Raw genomic sequence first — 14,210 nt, 5'->3', positions numbered from 1 at the left:
CCATGGTAACTGTTGTCTGTGATGGAGACAATGATTGCTCCAATAATCAGGACGAAAAACACTGTGGTAAGTTTCCATGGATTCTCTAGCTGTCAAGGTGATGTTAACCTTGATCTTTTCAGTTGCTATTACACTGACCAAAATGACTAGTCTGCCAGCTACAATAATGGAAAAAGTAAAAATGTGGAAGAAAATATATATAGTCACAAAATTTTGCTTTCATTAAAATGGAAACTTGAGATATTAAAAGTTTATCTTGCAGGTAATATTATACAATTACTGTCTTTTGATGGGGTAAATGTGTAGTTTTCCAAAGTCAATTAAACCACATATTTACCAAAACAAGAGACAGAAACTGTTTTATTCAATATTCTGAGAGAAATGTATGTAATGGCAAAAATTTTATTAATCAAAACCATCAAAAGTTTTTTTACCAAAATAGTGCAGGTAAAAGCAAACGACGTTACATGCGATGAATATCCTTTTTTCGCATGTGAATATGCTTATTTATTCAAAATCCCATTCATATAGAAAAACATACTAAAGTTTTATCAATATGGAATATATATAATAAGTTTTCTTAAATGCATGACAAATTAACATTTTCCTTTTCAATTCTTTGTGAATTATTTAGATAAGTTGCATTAGATAATTATATAAACACTCAAGGTTGACAATGGTAAATCAATTATTGGAAGTTTTGTCTAATAGTGTCAACATAACTATCGTCTGCATTTAGACAGTAGAAAAAGCTATTTATATTGCTATATAACGAAATTAATCCTTTGATCTCACTAGCACAGTAGAGTGCTATGAAAAATTATTGGTAGAAACAAAGGGTGCACATGCCTTTGTCAATGAAATATCGATGTCGTAATAGGTAAAATAGCGATAAACAGATTATCATTGTTTATCTCGACTCTATGGATTTTCTCACTTTTGCTGTACTCGCCAATGATAATCTATAAATATCTCAATTTTGAGTCTTCATTAATTTTAAAAGTTGTAATAATGCAGATTGCCGTTTGCAACACCAATGTACAGTTACTAACAAAAATTGCCCTTTAAAAATTAATATCTAGAATTGTGTAGAAACATATTTGAAATTTTTCAGTTTTCTTCTTTGAAAAAATGTACTTCAGGATTAAAGAATATAGTGGCAGAAATATGTTTTTATACGACCGCAAAATTTGAAAAAAATTTCGTCGTATATTGCTATCACGTTGGCGTTGTCGTCGTCGTCGTCGTCCGAATACTTTTAGTTTTCGCACTCTAACTTTAGTAAAAGTGAATAGAAATCTATGAAATTTAAACACAAGGTTTATGACCACAAAAGGAAGGTTGGGATTGTTTTAGGGAGTTTTGGTCCCAACATTTTAGGTATTCGGGGCCAAAAAGTGCCCAAATAAGCATTTTCTTGGTTTTCGCACTATAACTTTAGTTTAAGTAAATAGAAATCTATGAAATGTTGACACAAGGTTCATGACCACAAAAGAAAGGTTGGGATTGATTTTGGGAGTTTTGGTTCCAACAGTTTAGGAATTAGGGGCCAAAAAAAGGCCCAAATAAGCATTATTCTTGGTCTTCGCACAATAACTTTAGTTTAAGTAAATAGAAATCAATGAAATTTAAGCACAATCTTTAAGACCACAAAAGGAAGGTTGGTATTGATTTTGGGAGTTTAGGTCCCAACAGTTTAGGAATTAGGGGCCCAAAAAAGGCCCAAATAAGCATTTTTCTTGGTTTTCACACCATAACTTTAGTATTTATAAATAGAAATCTATGAAATTTAAACATAAGGTTTATGACCATAAAAGGAATGTTGGTATTGATTTTTGGAGTTTTGGTCCCAACAGTTTAGGAATAAAGGGTCCAAAGGGTCCAAAATTAAACTTTGTTTGATTTCATCAAAAATTGAATAATTGGATATGCCGAATCTAACTGTGTATGTAGATTCTTAATTTTTGGTCCCGTTTTCAAATTGGTCTACATTAAGGTCCAAAGGGTCCAAAATTAAAGTTAGTTTGATTTTAACAAAAATTGAATCCTTGGGGTTCTTTGATATGCTGAATCTATAAATGTAATTAGATTATTTATTATTGGCCCAGTTTTCAAGTTGGCCCAAATCGGGGTCCAAAATTAAACTTTGTTTGATTTTTTTCATAAAAAATTTAATAATTGGGGTTCTTTGATATGCCAAATCTAACTGTGTATGTAGATTCTTAATTTTTGGTCCTGTTTTAAAATTGGTCTACATTAAAGTCCAAAGGGTCCAAAATTAAACTAAGTTTGATTTTAACAAAAATTGAATTCTTGGGCCTCTTTAATATATGCTGAATCTAAACATGTACTTAGTTTTTATATCGTCGTATATTGCTATCACGTTGGCATCGTCGTCGTCCAAATACTTTTAGTTTTCGCACTCTAACTTTAGTAAAAGTGAATAGAAATCTATGAAATTTTAACACAAGGTTTATGACCATAAAAGGAAGGCTGGTATTGATTTTGGGAGTTTTGGTCCCAATATTTTAGGAATTAGGGGCCAAAAAGGGCCCAAATAAGCATTTTCTTGATTTTCGCACTATAACTTTAGTTTAAGTTAATAGAAATCTATAGAATTTTCACACAAGGTTTATGACCACAAAAGAAAGGTTGGGATTGATTTTGGGAGTTTTGGTTTCAACAGTTTAGGAATTAGGGGCCAAAAAAGGGCCCAAATAAGCATTATTCTTGGTTTTCGCACAATAACTTTAGTTAAAGTAAATAGAAATCAATGAAATTTAAACACAATGTTTATGACCACAAAAGGAAGGTTGGTATTGATTTTGGGCGTTGCGGTCCCAACAGTTTGGGAATTAGGGGCCAAAAAGGGACCCAAATAAGCATTTTTCTTGGTTTTCCCACCATAGCATTAGTATAAGTGAATAGAAATCTATGAAATTTAAACACAAGGTTTATGACTATAAAAGGAAGGTTGGTATTGATTTTGGGAGTTTTGGCCCCAACAGTTAAGGAAAAAGGGGCCCAAAGGGTCCAAAATTAAACTTTGTTTGATTTCATCAAAATTGAATAATTGGGGTTCTTTAATATGCCGAATCTAACTGTGTATGTAGATTCTTAATTTTTGGTCCCGTTTTCAAATTGGTCTACATTAAGGTCCAAAGGGTCCAAAATTAAACTAAGTTTGATTTTAACAAAAATCAAATTCTTGGGCCTCTTTGATATGCTGAATCTAAAAATGTACTTAGATTTTTGATTATTGGCCCAGTTTTCAAGTTGGTCTAAATCAGGATCTAAAATTATTATATTAAGTATTGTTCAATAGCAAGTCTTTTCAATTGCACAGTATTGTGCAATGGCAAGAAATATCTAATTTCACAATATTGTGAAATAGCAAATTTTTTTTTAATTAAGAGTTATCTTTCTTTGTCCAGTAAAGTAAGCAAGAAATATCTGCAAGAATTTTTTTTAATTGGAGTTATCTTTCTTTGTCCAGAATCTTTACCATTCAGTGATAACAAGCAGTTTTTTTACATCTTAATATTTTATGATGTATTTAAATGAGTAGTAATTGTTGCAAACTCCATTAGAATATTTTAATTGAAATTAGTTTTGGAATAAGGGAAAGGGGGATGTGATTAAAAAATTGGGTTCAATTTTTCTCATTTGAAATTTCATAAATAAAAAGAAAATTTCTTCAAACATTATTTTGAGAGGATTAATATTCAACAGCATAGTGAATTGCTCTAAGAGAAAACAAAAATTTTAAGTTCATTTGAATACATTCATTCTGTGTCAGAAACCTATGCTGTGTCAACTATTTAATCACAATCCAAATTTAGAGCGGAATCCAGCTTGAATGTTGTGTCCATACTTGCCCCAACTGTTCAGGGTTCAACCTCTGCGGTCGTATAAAGCTACGCCCTGCGGAGCATCTGGTTCTCATTTGAAATTTCATAAATAAAAAGAAAATTTCTTCAAACATTTTTTTGAGAGGATTAATATTCAACAGCATAGTGAATTTCTCTAAGAGAAAACAAAAATTTTAAGTTCATTTGAATACATTCATTCTGTGTCAGAAACCTATGCTGTGTCAACTATTTAATCACAATCCAAATTTAGAGAGGAATCAAGCTTGAATGTTGTGTCCATACTTGCCCCAACCGTTCAGGGTTCAACCTCTGCGGTCGTATAAAGCTACGCCCTGCGGAGCATCTGGTTTGATTATGAGCCCAGTTTTCAAGTTGGTCCAAATTAGGATCCAAAATTATTATATTAAGTATTGTGCAATAGCAAGAAATTTTCAATTGCACAGTTATAAATTCAGCAATAGCAAGAAATCTTCAATTGCACAGTATTGTGTAATAGCAAGAAATCTTCAATTGCACAGTATTGTGCAATAGCAAATATTTTCAATTGCACAGTATTGCACAATAGCAAGAAATATCTAATTGCACAATATTGTGCAATAGCAAGAAATTCCAATTGGATTTCAATTGGAGTTATCTTTCTTTGTCCAGAATAGTAGTTGAATCAACTTAAATCATTGTTTTATACACTATACAATGTATATTCACTTTTACTTCCAACTGATAGATTAAAACAATCTTTACCATTCAGTCATTGTCAGTGATAACAAGCACTTTTTTACATTTTCATATTTTATGATGTATTTAAATGAGTAGTTTTTGTTGCAAACTTCATTAGAAATTTGAATTGAGATCAGTTTTGAAATAAGGGAAAGGGGGATGTGAAAAAAAAATTGGGGAGGGGGTAAATTTTTTTCATTTCAGATTTCATAAATTAAAAGAAAATGTCTTCAAACATTTTTTTGAGAGGATTAATATTCAACAGCATAGTGAATTGCTCAAAGGCAAATTTTTTTTTTTAAGTTCATTAGACCACATTCATTCTGTGTCAGAAACCTATGCTGTGTCAACTATTTAATCACAATTCAAATTTAGAGCTGAATCCAGCTTGAATGTTGTGTCCATACTTGCCCCAACCGTTCAGGGTTCAACCTCTGCGTTCGTATAAAGCTACGCCCTACAGAGCATCTGGTTTAAAAGTATTAAAAAGTAGGAGCAGTAGCATGAGTAGTATGGTGACATTGACATTAATATTAAAATAACTTGTGTGTAGTGTACATGATACATTTATTTTAAATGAAAGAAAAGCTTCCCATGCCACAGTGACATTTTGAATTATGATTAAATAATGATTGATAACATATATTTTCTGTCAGTGTAGAAATGATTTTAGAATAACCATTTGTGTAATGGGTCCGTTTTCGGAGGATCTATGAAGGGTGCCAATAAATTTTTTTTTGTAACAGAATTAGAAAATTTGTTCAGGAATTTTATTGATTCTTGTTGAACAAAGTTCTATAGGTAAACAAAAAGGAAATGAAATTTGGGTCTATGTACTATAATGGGAATAATGACCTCTCTTGTTGATATTTTCTATTTAGGTGGAATAATTATGTCGTAATGCTGTAAAGATTGGATGAGAGAAATGATATTTTACACCAACTTTCTGCATATATTGAGATTTTCGTTTTTCTGCCAGTGTATTCATGGTATTTGTCATTAGAGATCCAATGTGCCAGGGAATTTACTAACGGCTTTGTAAATTTGTTAACCTCTCAATCGGCATTTTTGGCTAGTACCCCTTGTAAGCATGATACCTTTGTATAAAATTCTGTAAATATTCTGGTTAAATATACGATGCAAAAGAGGATTATAACTTATTGCCATTTGACATAAAAGTTACAGGAAAAAAGTGATAAACAGGATATTTTAGATGTAAGATTACTGATCTAAAGACCCAGACACTATAAAACTTATAAATTTTGTTAAAGATTAAAATTTCTGCTAAAATCTTTGGTTATGATTAATCTTATTTTACATCAAATGTTGAGCAAATTTAAATTAAAATTGTATGCAATAAATGTATGATAATTTAGGTGTCTCATAAAAATATGAATAGCTGTATCTATCAAACATAACTGGCACCTAGTAAAAAGTTAAGCTTTACACCATCATGACAAGGGATCTATCAATCTTAACCAGGGAACTGTGATCAGGAACCTGAGAAAAAATGTTTATTCTGGACAGAGCTAAAGGATTTAAAACATCATGTAGTATATACATGTACTGTCAAAGAGTTTTACATTGTCAATCAAACATCTGTATTACAATGAAGGTTCTTGATCAACATTTCTGACTTTTTCTGCTCCAACTTTTTCGATACCAGGATCAAGGTCCTTTTTGATGTCAAACACTTTAGGACTATGTTTAGAATTTGGCAAGGTTTTCAGACAGATCCTTTGGAGAATTTCCCAGAATTACTATTGACCTATGTCAAAGTAATATCTCACAGCATACTGAAGTGTGTATCTTTGATCTACCCTTTTCCTTTGGAAATGTTTGCATCAGTTTGTCTGCTGTTATAACAGTCTGCTAAACATCACCACTCACTCCATGTAAATAAACTGTCAACAAATTTATTACTTTCAAGATAAAGTAGCTATTCATTAATTTTGAGTAAAGTTTTCTTGTTAAAAGATTCTTGATTATACAACCACTTGATCAGCATCAATAAAAGACACATATCTGTTGAAAGGAAAATGTTAGTGCAGAAAAGAGTGTTTGTCAGAACTTTACTTTGATTCAGATACCACATACACCAAGGCATACACTTCCTGCAGATGTAATGCTGGCATTATAATAAGTTTGATAAGTTCTAAGATAAAATATATAGAATAACCATACTTTGTTTCAAAAATGAATTTTATTTATTCAATTCTTGCTGCTTTCTATTACAGATTTTATAAATACGTTTACTTACTAACAAAAGAGAAAACAGTTCAATTAAAAATCATCAAATTCATACCACTTAATAAGGTGAACCTTGAAAATATGTTTTCTTAAGAATTTTTAGTAGCCCGTAGACTTGCAAGGGACCATTGGTCTGTGGACCCCCACTAGTTTTACGTTGTATATATTTACATACATTCTACTATAGAATACTATAGTGTACATAGTTTAACTCTGCATGAGAGTTTAATTACATTGACTTGTCTTTAACTTGGATACATCAGATTAGTAAGGTTAACATTATATCATATAAAACTTTTTGATGAGCTTTCTGTGGGGGATTAACTCTCAGTCAGTATGACTACTGTACCAATCTCAAAACAAATTTCAAAACATATAGTTTGACAAATAATCTGTTTATAATTACCAACACTATGAAAAAATCGACTGAATTGCTTAATCATGTTGTAAATAAAGTCACATGGCTTTCTGAAAGCAAAATATTGGTAGTGGTAGACTTAAAGTCTTCCGACAGAGTCGGTCAGGTGTCAATCATTCAAAAGAATTGTCATTCATACTTTTTCTTATCATTGAATAATGTGATATTTAGTTGTACAGAGATAATATATACTTCACCTGTAGGTTGACATGATCTTTTGATGTCATATTAATCAGGTGTTATCAGGTGTAAAAAATACAAAAATTATACAAGTCAATATCAATCCAGATATCACATTAGTAGCATGTGCATTTTTTGCTGCATATTTTAGATAATATTACTAAATATTTTGTTTACATTGCATTATTCAGTCTTTTATCTAAAGGTTTTATTTCATAAGATATTGTTTAAACTGTCAAAATTACAGACTAGGTAACGATAGTCGATATCATACTTATAAAAACTTGTCATTAAAATGTATATCCATACTTTTATGAAAATTTGACTTTATAATTATTTTATAATTTATTGAATTATGGTATTTTATAATGTATTCAGTTTCTATACAAATGTATTTGGTCTCTAAATCAACAAATTATACAAAACTATCTAATCTTTCATGATCAGTGAAAATTACAATAATGTATTGCAATTTAAATATGTCTGTGATAAAACTACTGTAATTGTAAGATGGTTAATATTAAATGATCATTGTCCGTTTCTGTATAAATTTTCATTTATAAGAAGATATAGGAAGATGTGATATGAGACAACTCTCAATCCAAGTAACAATTCATAAACGTACACCATTAAAGGTCAAGGTATGGTCTTCAACACAGAGCATTATGTCTCACACCGAACAGCAAGCTATAAAGGGCCCCAAAATAATTACTAGTGTAAAACCATTCAAATGGGAAAACCAACGGTCTTATCTGTTTAAAAAAGCAAGAAACGAGAATAACTCATGAACTACTTCATCAAACAACAACTTTTGAACATCAGATTCCTGACTTAGGACAGGTGCAAACAATGTCAGTTTCTGTATATATTTTTATTCATTACACATGTTAGAGGCAACTTAGAGACATACATTCAGTTAATAATACTTCGACCTGTATTCCAGCAGATTAAATTACCACTGAAGGAGTGAGGAGACACTCAGGTGACCTTTCTGTTTCCCTATTTCTTTTAAATTAAATTTTTGCATGCTAGGTCTCTGTACATTAGAACAATTTGAAATGTTTGGTATTAAGTACTGAATTGGTGGGTTGAAAATTGTAATGCATTTTTTGCTTACACATGTCTCTAGGTAAAGATATATCTCATAGATTAAAATTCATGACCAACTTGTCAAATAGTTTGCAAAATGTAAATTTTACCATGATATTGAGTTTCAAGGGGTATTGTATTTCCTAAGAAATGTAAGACTGTAAGTCACTTATCATGGCTCCGGTATATTGGATCATTTTAGCTTGGTTGTTTCTGTGTGTGGATTGAAGTTTCATTCAGTTTTCTTAGAATTTATATATTAATATGGAGAAAATAATGAATTTCTGTAACTTTAAAATTCCAATTCAAGACTTTGTTAATCATTTTTAGAGTGTTATACATTCACATTCATATGATTTATAATATTATTACTGCTATCTTTTACATAAAAACCAAGTGTAATTAACAGACAGTCATATGTTGCCAATTATTACAAATCATATTCATATTATACAAGAAAAAATCTATCTGCTTTATGTGTATCAGGATGAAGAAAAAAGTTAGTAAATCAAACGAAAACTATTATTCTTTTGGCAAAATCTCTGTCTGCTTTCAGGAGAATCTAAATACAAATCTTGATCCTTATTATTAGCCCACTTTGAGGTCCCCTTTTTGTTCCCTCCTAATATGACATTTATTTTGAGGTCTCCTTCTTGTTCTCTCATCATGACTACTGGTAATCTGTTTTATTTTGAGGTCCCCTTTCAGTGCAATCCTATTATGACCAATCCACTTTGATGTCTCCTTTCTGTTCACCTCTTATGACTAATCCAGTTTGAAGTCCTGACTTTCTGTTTCACTCTTATGACCAATCCACTTTGATGTCTCCTTTCTGTTCACCTCTTATGACTAAATCTAGTTTGAAGTCCTGACTTTCTTTTTCATCCTTATGACTTATCTATTTTATTTTGATGTCCCCTTTCTGTGCCCCATCCTTGTGACTAATCCACTTTGAGGTCTCCTTTCTGTTCTATCCTGATGACTATTCCACTTTGAGGTCCTCGTATGACTTTTCCACTTTGAGGTCCCCTCTCTCTGCAATCCTTATGACTAATCTATTTTGATGTCTCCTTTCTGATTCATCCTTATGACTTATCTATTCTATTTTGATGTCCCCTCTCTTTGCCCCATCCTTGAGACTTATCCACTTTGAGGTCTCCTTTCTGTTCCATCCTTATGACTAATCCACTTCGAGGTCTCCTTTCTGATCCATTCTTATGACTTATCCACTTTGAGGTCTCCTTTCTGTTCCATTCTTATGATTACTGTAAACTTTTTTCGCATGTATTCTTTATTTCGCGTTTTACCCATTCTAGATTACTTCACAGCTATTTGATTTCGCGATGTTCTGATATACTTGATGAAGTTAAATAAGGAATGATTCAAGTTTACATATTCGCGTTATTTTTCACGAAAACAATTTGCTTTCAAAAATTAGTTGGTTTACAGTATTCCACTTGAAGGTCCTCTGTCTGTTCAATCCTTATGACTTTTTTGATTGATTGATTTCTGAATCTATTAAAGTACCTAATTCGTACTTGAATAGTACAGATATATAAAAAATGTGAGAACATTGAAAACGGTGAAAAAAGCAATACAAGTTGTCCCTTATCAGACTTCAGTTTACCAGTACATAAGACTGTACCTTCTAAACAACATCACTTTTCTATTAGTTTACCTTTCAACATTTGAATAACTGAACTGAAGTAAATCTATAAAATTGGCTAGGGCCCTAGCCCCACCGTGAGCTTAAAAAATGGAGAGAAAAAAAAGTATACAAGAGACTATTTACTCAGACTATTTAAGCAATGTGTTACCACTGTTGAGTTTTTAAAAGATCACCCAAGACACCAGTCTTTTGAAGAATGAATGCAGGGGTGCGAATGATAGATTACAAGGTTAAAGGTCACATATTTTAGTCTTAAAGCAAAACCCATTTATATTTATCAAATAGCTAAAATAATCTTTTTAAAATCTAAAATAAACATTTAAACTACCATCTGACTTGTATCAGGAATTGTGTAAACTTTTGTATTTTTTTGTGCTTGTGAAATATTTGCACATCACCTTAAAAAATATATGAAAATTTATTATTAAATGTGGCTTTATCAACTGAAATAAATATATTGTTAAATCAATAGCAATGAATTAACCAAATTTAAAGAATAGAATATCAAAACTTAATTAAATATTATCCAGAAAGTTAACTAAGAAACTACGACTTAATTGGTGTAAATATCAAGTAGAAAAATAATATTTATTAACTGGCCATAAATGGCAATTGCGATGAAGATTATCCAAATTAGGAAAATCTGGGTGAATTATACTTGACAAGTACCTGCAGACATCTGAGTTTAATCATTACCTCCTTAGCGTTCATTGTCTCTCGTTAACATTATAACAATTAGTATTAAGTACTGGTGATCATTGTTATAGTTCATGTAAGTGGATACAAGTGTCTGTGTAAGCCAGGAAATTGATGCTTGCTATCTATTAGTGGAATTTGTATCAAAGAAAATGTTTATATTTATCATATAGATAAAAAAAGACATATTGTTTTTCATAACTGACATAATATGATGTCTGCTATTTAAGTAGTTCTAGTCTACAGGTCTAGTGTATATGTTGTATGGTCTTTGATCCAGACCTTGTGACAGTCTGTGTTCAGCCCAATCTTTAAGGAGAAGTCTGGTGGTCAATGTACATTATTTTCATTGTCAAGTAGCCATTGCCAGCTCATGTTCTGTGGAGGGCATGTGTTTCTTACATTGAAATTAGAAAAGTTATACATGTATATTGTGTAGGTTGAAAATAAAGATCATTTGTGTAAATTTTGAACTGTTGTAAATCTATATATTCTTGGCATATTGTATATAGTATACATATATTATAATCGAGAGGTTTGAGGTCAATCATATTACCAATTATCTTTACAGTGTCCAAAATACAAGTGACTAATCTCCTTTCATCCCTTGGACTCATATGTCCTCAGTCAATTATAAAAATGATCTTTCTTAAACCAGTGGTATTATTTGGATCACAAAAATTATTAGAGTGTTTAGTGTCAAATCTTTGATATTTCTGTTGACCAACAAACAAGTCTGCTGACCATTACTTTAATCCCCTTTGTTTTACAGCCTTTATGAATTACAAGTTGATATTTTAAGTCATATAATTCTCCTATATTGCAATTAAAACCAACCAAAAAGCTTCTTATTTTTATACTGATACAATAAGGTAATAGATATGTTATTTTTCTAGTAAAATAATACTTGAAAAGTGTTATTTAATAATTTAAATGACCAGTTTGACAGATACTGTACACTGCATAATATTTACCCATTGAACCAGCTTTTAAATATTACTGCAGAATTCTCAAATTTTTTGGCAGCAAAGAAAAATAATGACTTCCAAATGTTTCCCACAATTTACAACATATATAAATTTAATGATAATCCCTCTATTACAGATTGTGCTTGCATTATATTCTGCTGTATAAAATTAAACTATTTAAGAACAAAATATCTTTCATATAAAAAAGAAGATGTGGTATGAATGCCAATGAGACAACTATCCACAAAAGACCAAAATGACACAGACATTAACAACTATAGGTTACCTTGTGGCCTTTAACAATGAGCAAAGCCCATACCGCATAGTCAGCTATAAAAGGCCCCAATAAGACAGTGTAAAACAATTCACTCTATTTTACAAATACTACCATATGACACTTATAATAGGAAATAGTATGATTTGTTTTACTTTTCATATAATATTGTGCTATGCAAGACCAAAATGAAATGGAGATATTACAGTTTATATGATAAAACACTCATCATCTACATAATACAAAAATACAAATAAGTTACAATCATGTTTAAAGGCGTCCAATATATGCACGCATATAGGAATTACAGGCAATTTAATTTTTGTATATTAATAATAACATGCACAACAAAATTTAATTCATTTTTACTATTATACTTATTTGAAATTTTACAAATCCATTTAAATAATTAAAGTAGAGAAATAATTCCATAAGAAGAGAATACGTTATCGGAGTGAACTCTTCTTGACTAGCTACCAGTTAAAGCCTATTGATTTCACAAATACTGTAAAACTACTTTTTTTCTCAACAATTCAATCATTCTTCTACTCAGCTACTCTGGATTATTAAATTTCAGAGTTTCTAAATATTTCTACATAATTAAAAGCTAAGATATGATTGACAAACACACCCAGGTGGTTGGGTTTGTGTCCATGTTTTATTAGGTTTCAGGTAGCCTTTCAATTGACACAGGTGTTCACTTTGATGTATTACACACCTGTTATCACCTGTAGTCTGACCATCTTACCTATATAATACCTACATGTTACCTACATGTTCGTACATCTGATTATAGATCATCATCATATATTGACATATACGATTAGTAAATAAATAAGTCTTCTTTGAATTAGAAATATGCATTGCATGCTATGAAATTTTGTGTCTATTTAAATTTATTTGCAAACACATGTCTTTATTATAGATTATACCTTAACATGCATGCTGTGCAGTTTAAATTCAGGTGCAAAACTTTTGTCTGCATTTAACATTTAGGTTCTTCTGTTTCATTGTCAGTTTTCAGTAACAAAATTTTATACAACCAGTAAAATAATGACCTCTGCTGAAGGTTAAATGGAAAATTTCTATATGAATGGACACAAAGTATTTGTATCATACAAATTATCTTGCATTTGTTTGAATTATTTATGTGATCAAATGCATATACAATGCAAAGATACCAGACTTGGAATTTTGTATACCCTACAGCCTGTACAGGCATTTCACCTTCAAAAGACACATCATTGCCATCAATGACACTGGAATCATAAAGATTAAAAAGGCAAAATAAAGTACAAATTTAAAGATCATTGATCATGAGAACCCAAAATTACAGGTATTTTTGCCATAAACATAAAGTAAGCTTCTTTTCTTGTGTAATGAATGAGACCAACTGAGTACTATAATCTGATGTCTTGTGTCTTTATTTAATTAGCACCATGACCTATATTTTTTAATCTTTTTCAGATCAAACATGCCTTCCAAACCACTTCACATGTAATAACCAGCGATGTGTAAAGATTGAATGGCTTTGTGATGGAGATAATGATTGTGGGGATGACAGTGATGAACTCAGTTGTCGTAAGTTACTGTTACTATAGTGATGAACTCAGTTGTGGTAGGTTACTGTTACTATAGTGATGAACTCAGTTGTCATAAGTTACTGTTACTATAGTGATGAACTCAGTTGTTGTAAGTTACTGTTACTATAGTGATGAACTCAGTTGTTGTAAGTTACTGTTACTATAGTGATGAACTCAGTTGTCGTAAGTTACTGTTACTATAGTGATGAACTCAGTTGTTGTAAGTTACTGTTACTATAGTGATGAACTCAGTTGTAGTAAGTTACTGTTACTATAGTGATGAACTCAGTTGTTGAGAAGTTACTGTTACTATAGTGATAAACTCAGTTGTCATAAGTAACTGTTACTATAGTGATGAACTCAGTTGTCGTTAGTTACTATTACTATAGTGATGAACTCAGTTGTCTTAAGTTACTGTTACTATAGTGATGAACTCAGTTGTTATAAGTTACTGTTACTATAGTGTTGAACTCAGTTGTAGTTAGTTACTGTTA

At 30.9% G+C, this 14,210-nt stretch overlaps 1 protein-coding gene across 1 annotated transcript in view; it reads left to right on the top strand.

Moving 5' to 3' along the window:
• The window catches only part of LOC134685404 (low-density lipoprotein receptor-related protein 4-like), a 76,494-nt gene that overhangs the window by 15,494 nt on the left and 46,790 nt on the right, over positions 1–14,210 (top strand). The window contains exon 3 of the mRNA XM_063545153.1: positions 13,601–13,714. Coding sequence (XP_063401223.1) covers positions 13,601–13,714 — 114 coding nt within the window. The remainder of the gene's footprint in view (positions 1–13,600; positions 13,715–14,210) is intronic.

The sequence above is a fragment of the Mytilus trossulus genome, chromosome 9 (genome assembly GCF_036588685.1).
Source record: "Mytilus trossulus isolate FHL-02 chromosome 9, PNRI_Mtr1.1.1.hap1, whole genome shotgun sequence".
Classification (NCBI taxonomy): Eukaryota; Metazoa; Mollusca; class Bivalvia; order Mytilida; family Mytilidae; genus Mytilus; species Mytilus trossulus.
The sequence above is the reverse complement of the archived record's forward strand: the minus strand, read 5'-3'. Positions and strand labels throughout refer to the sequence as shown.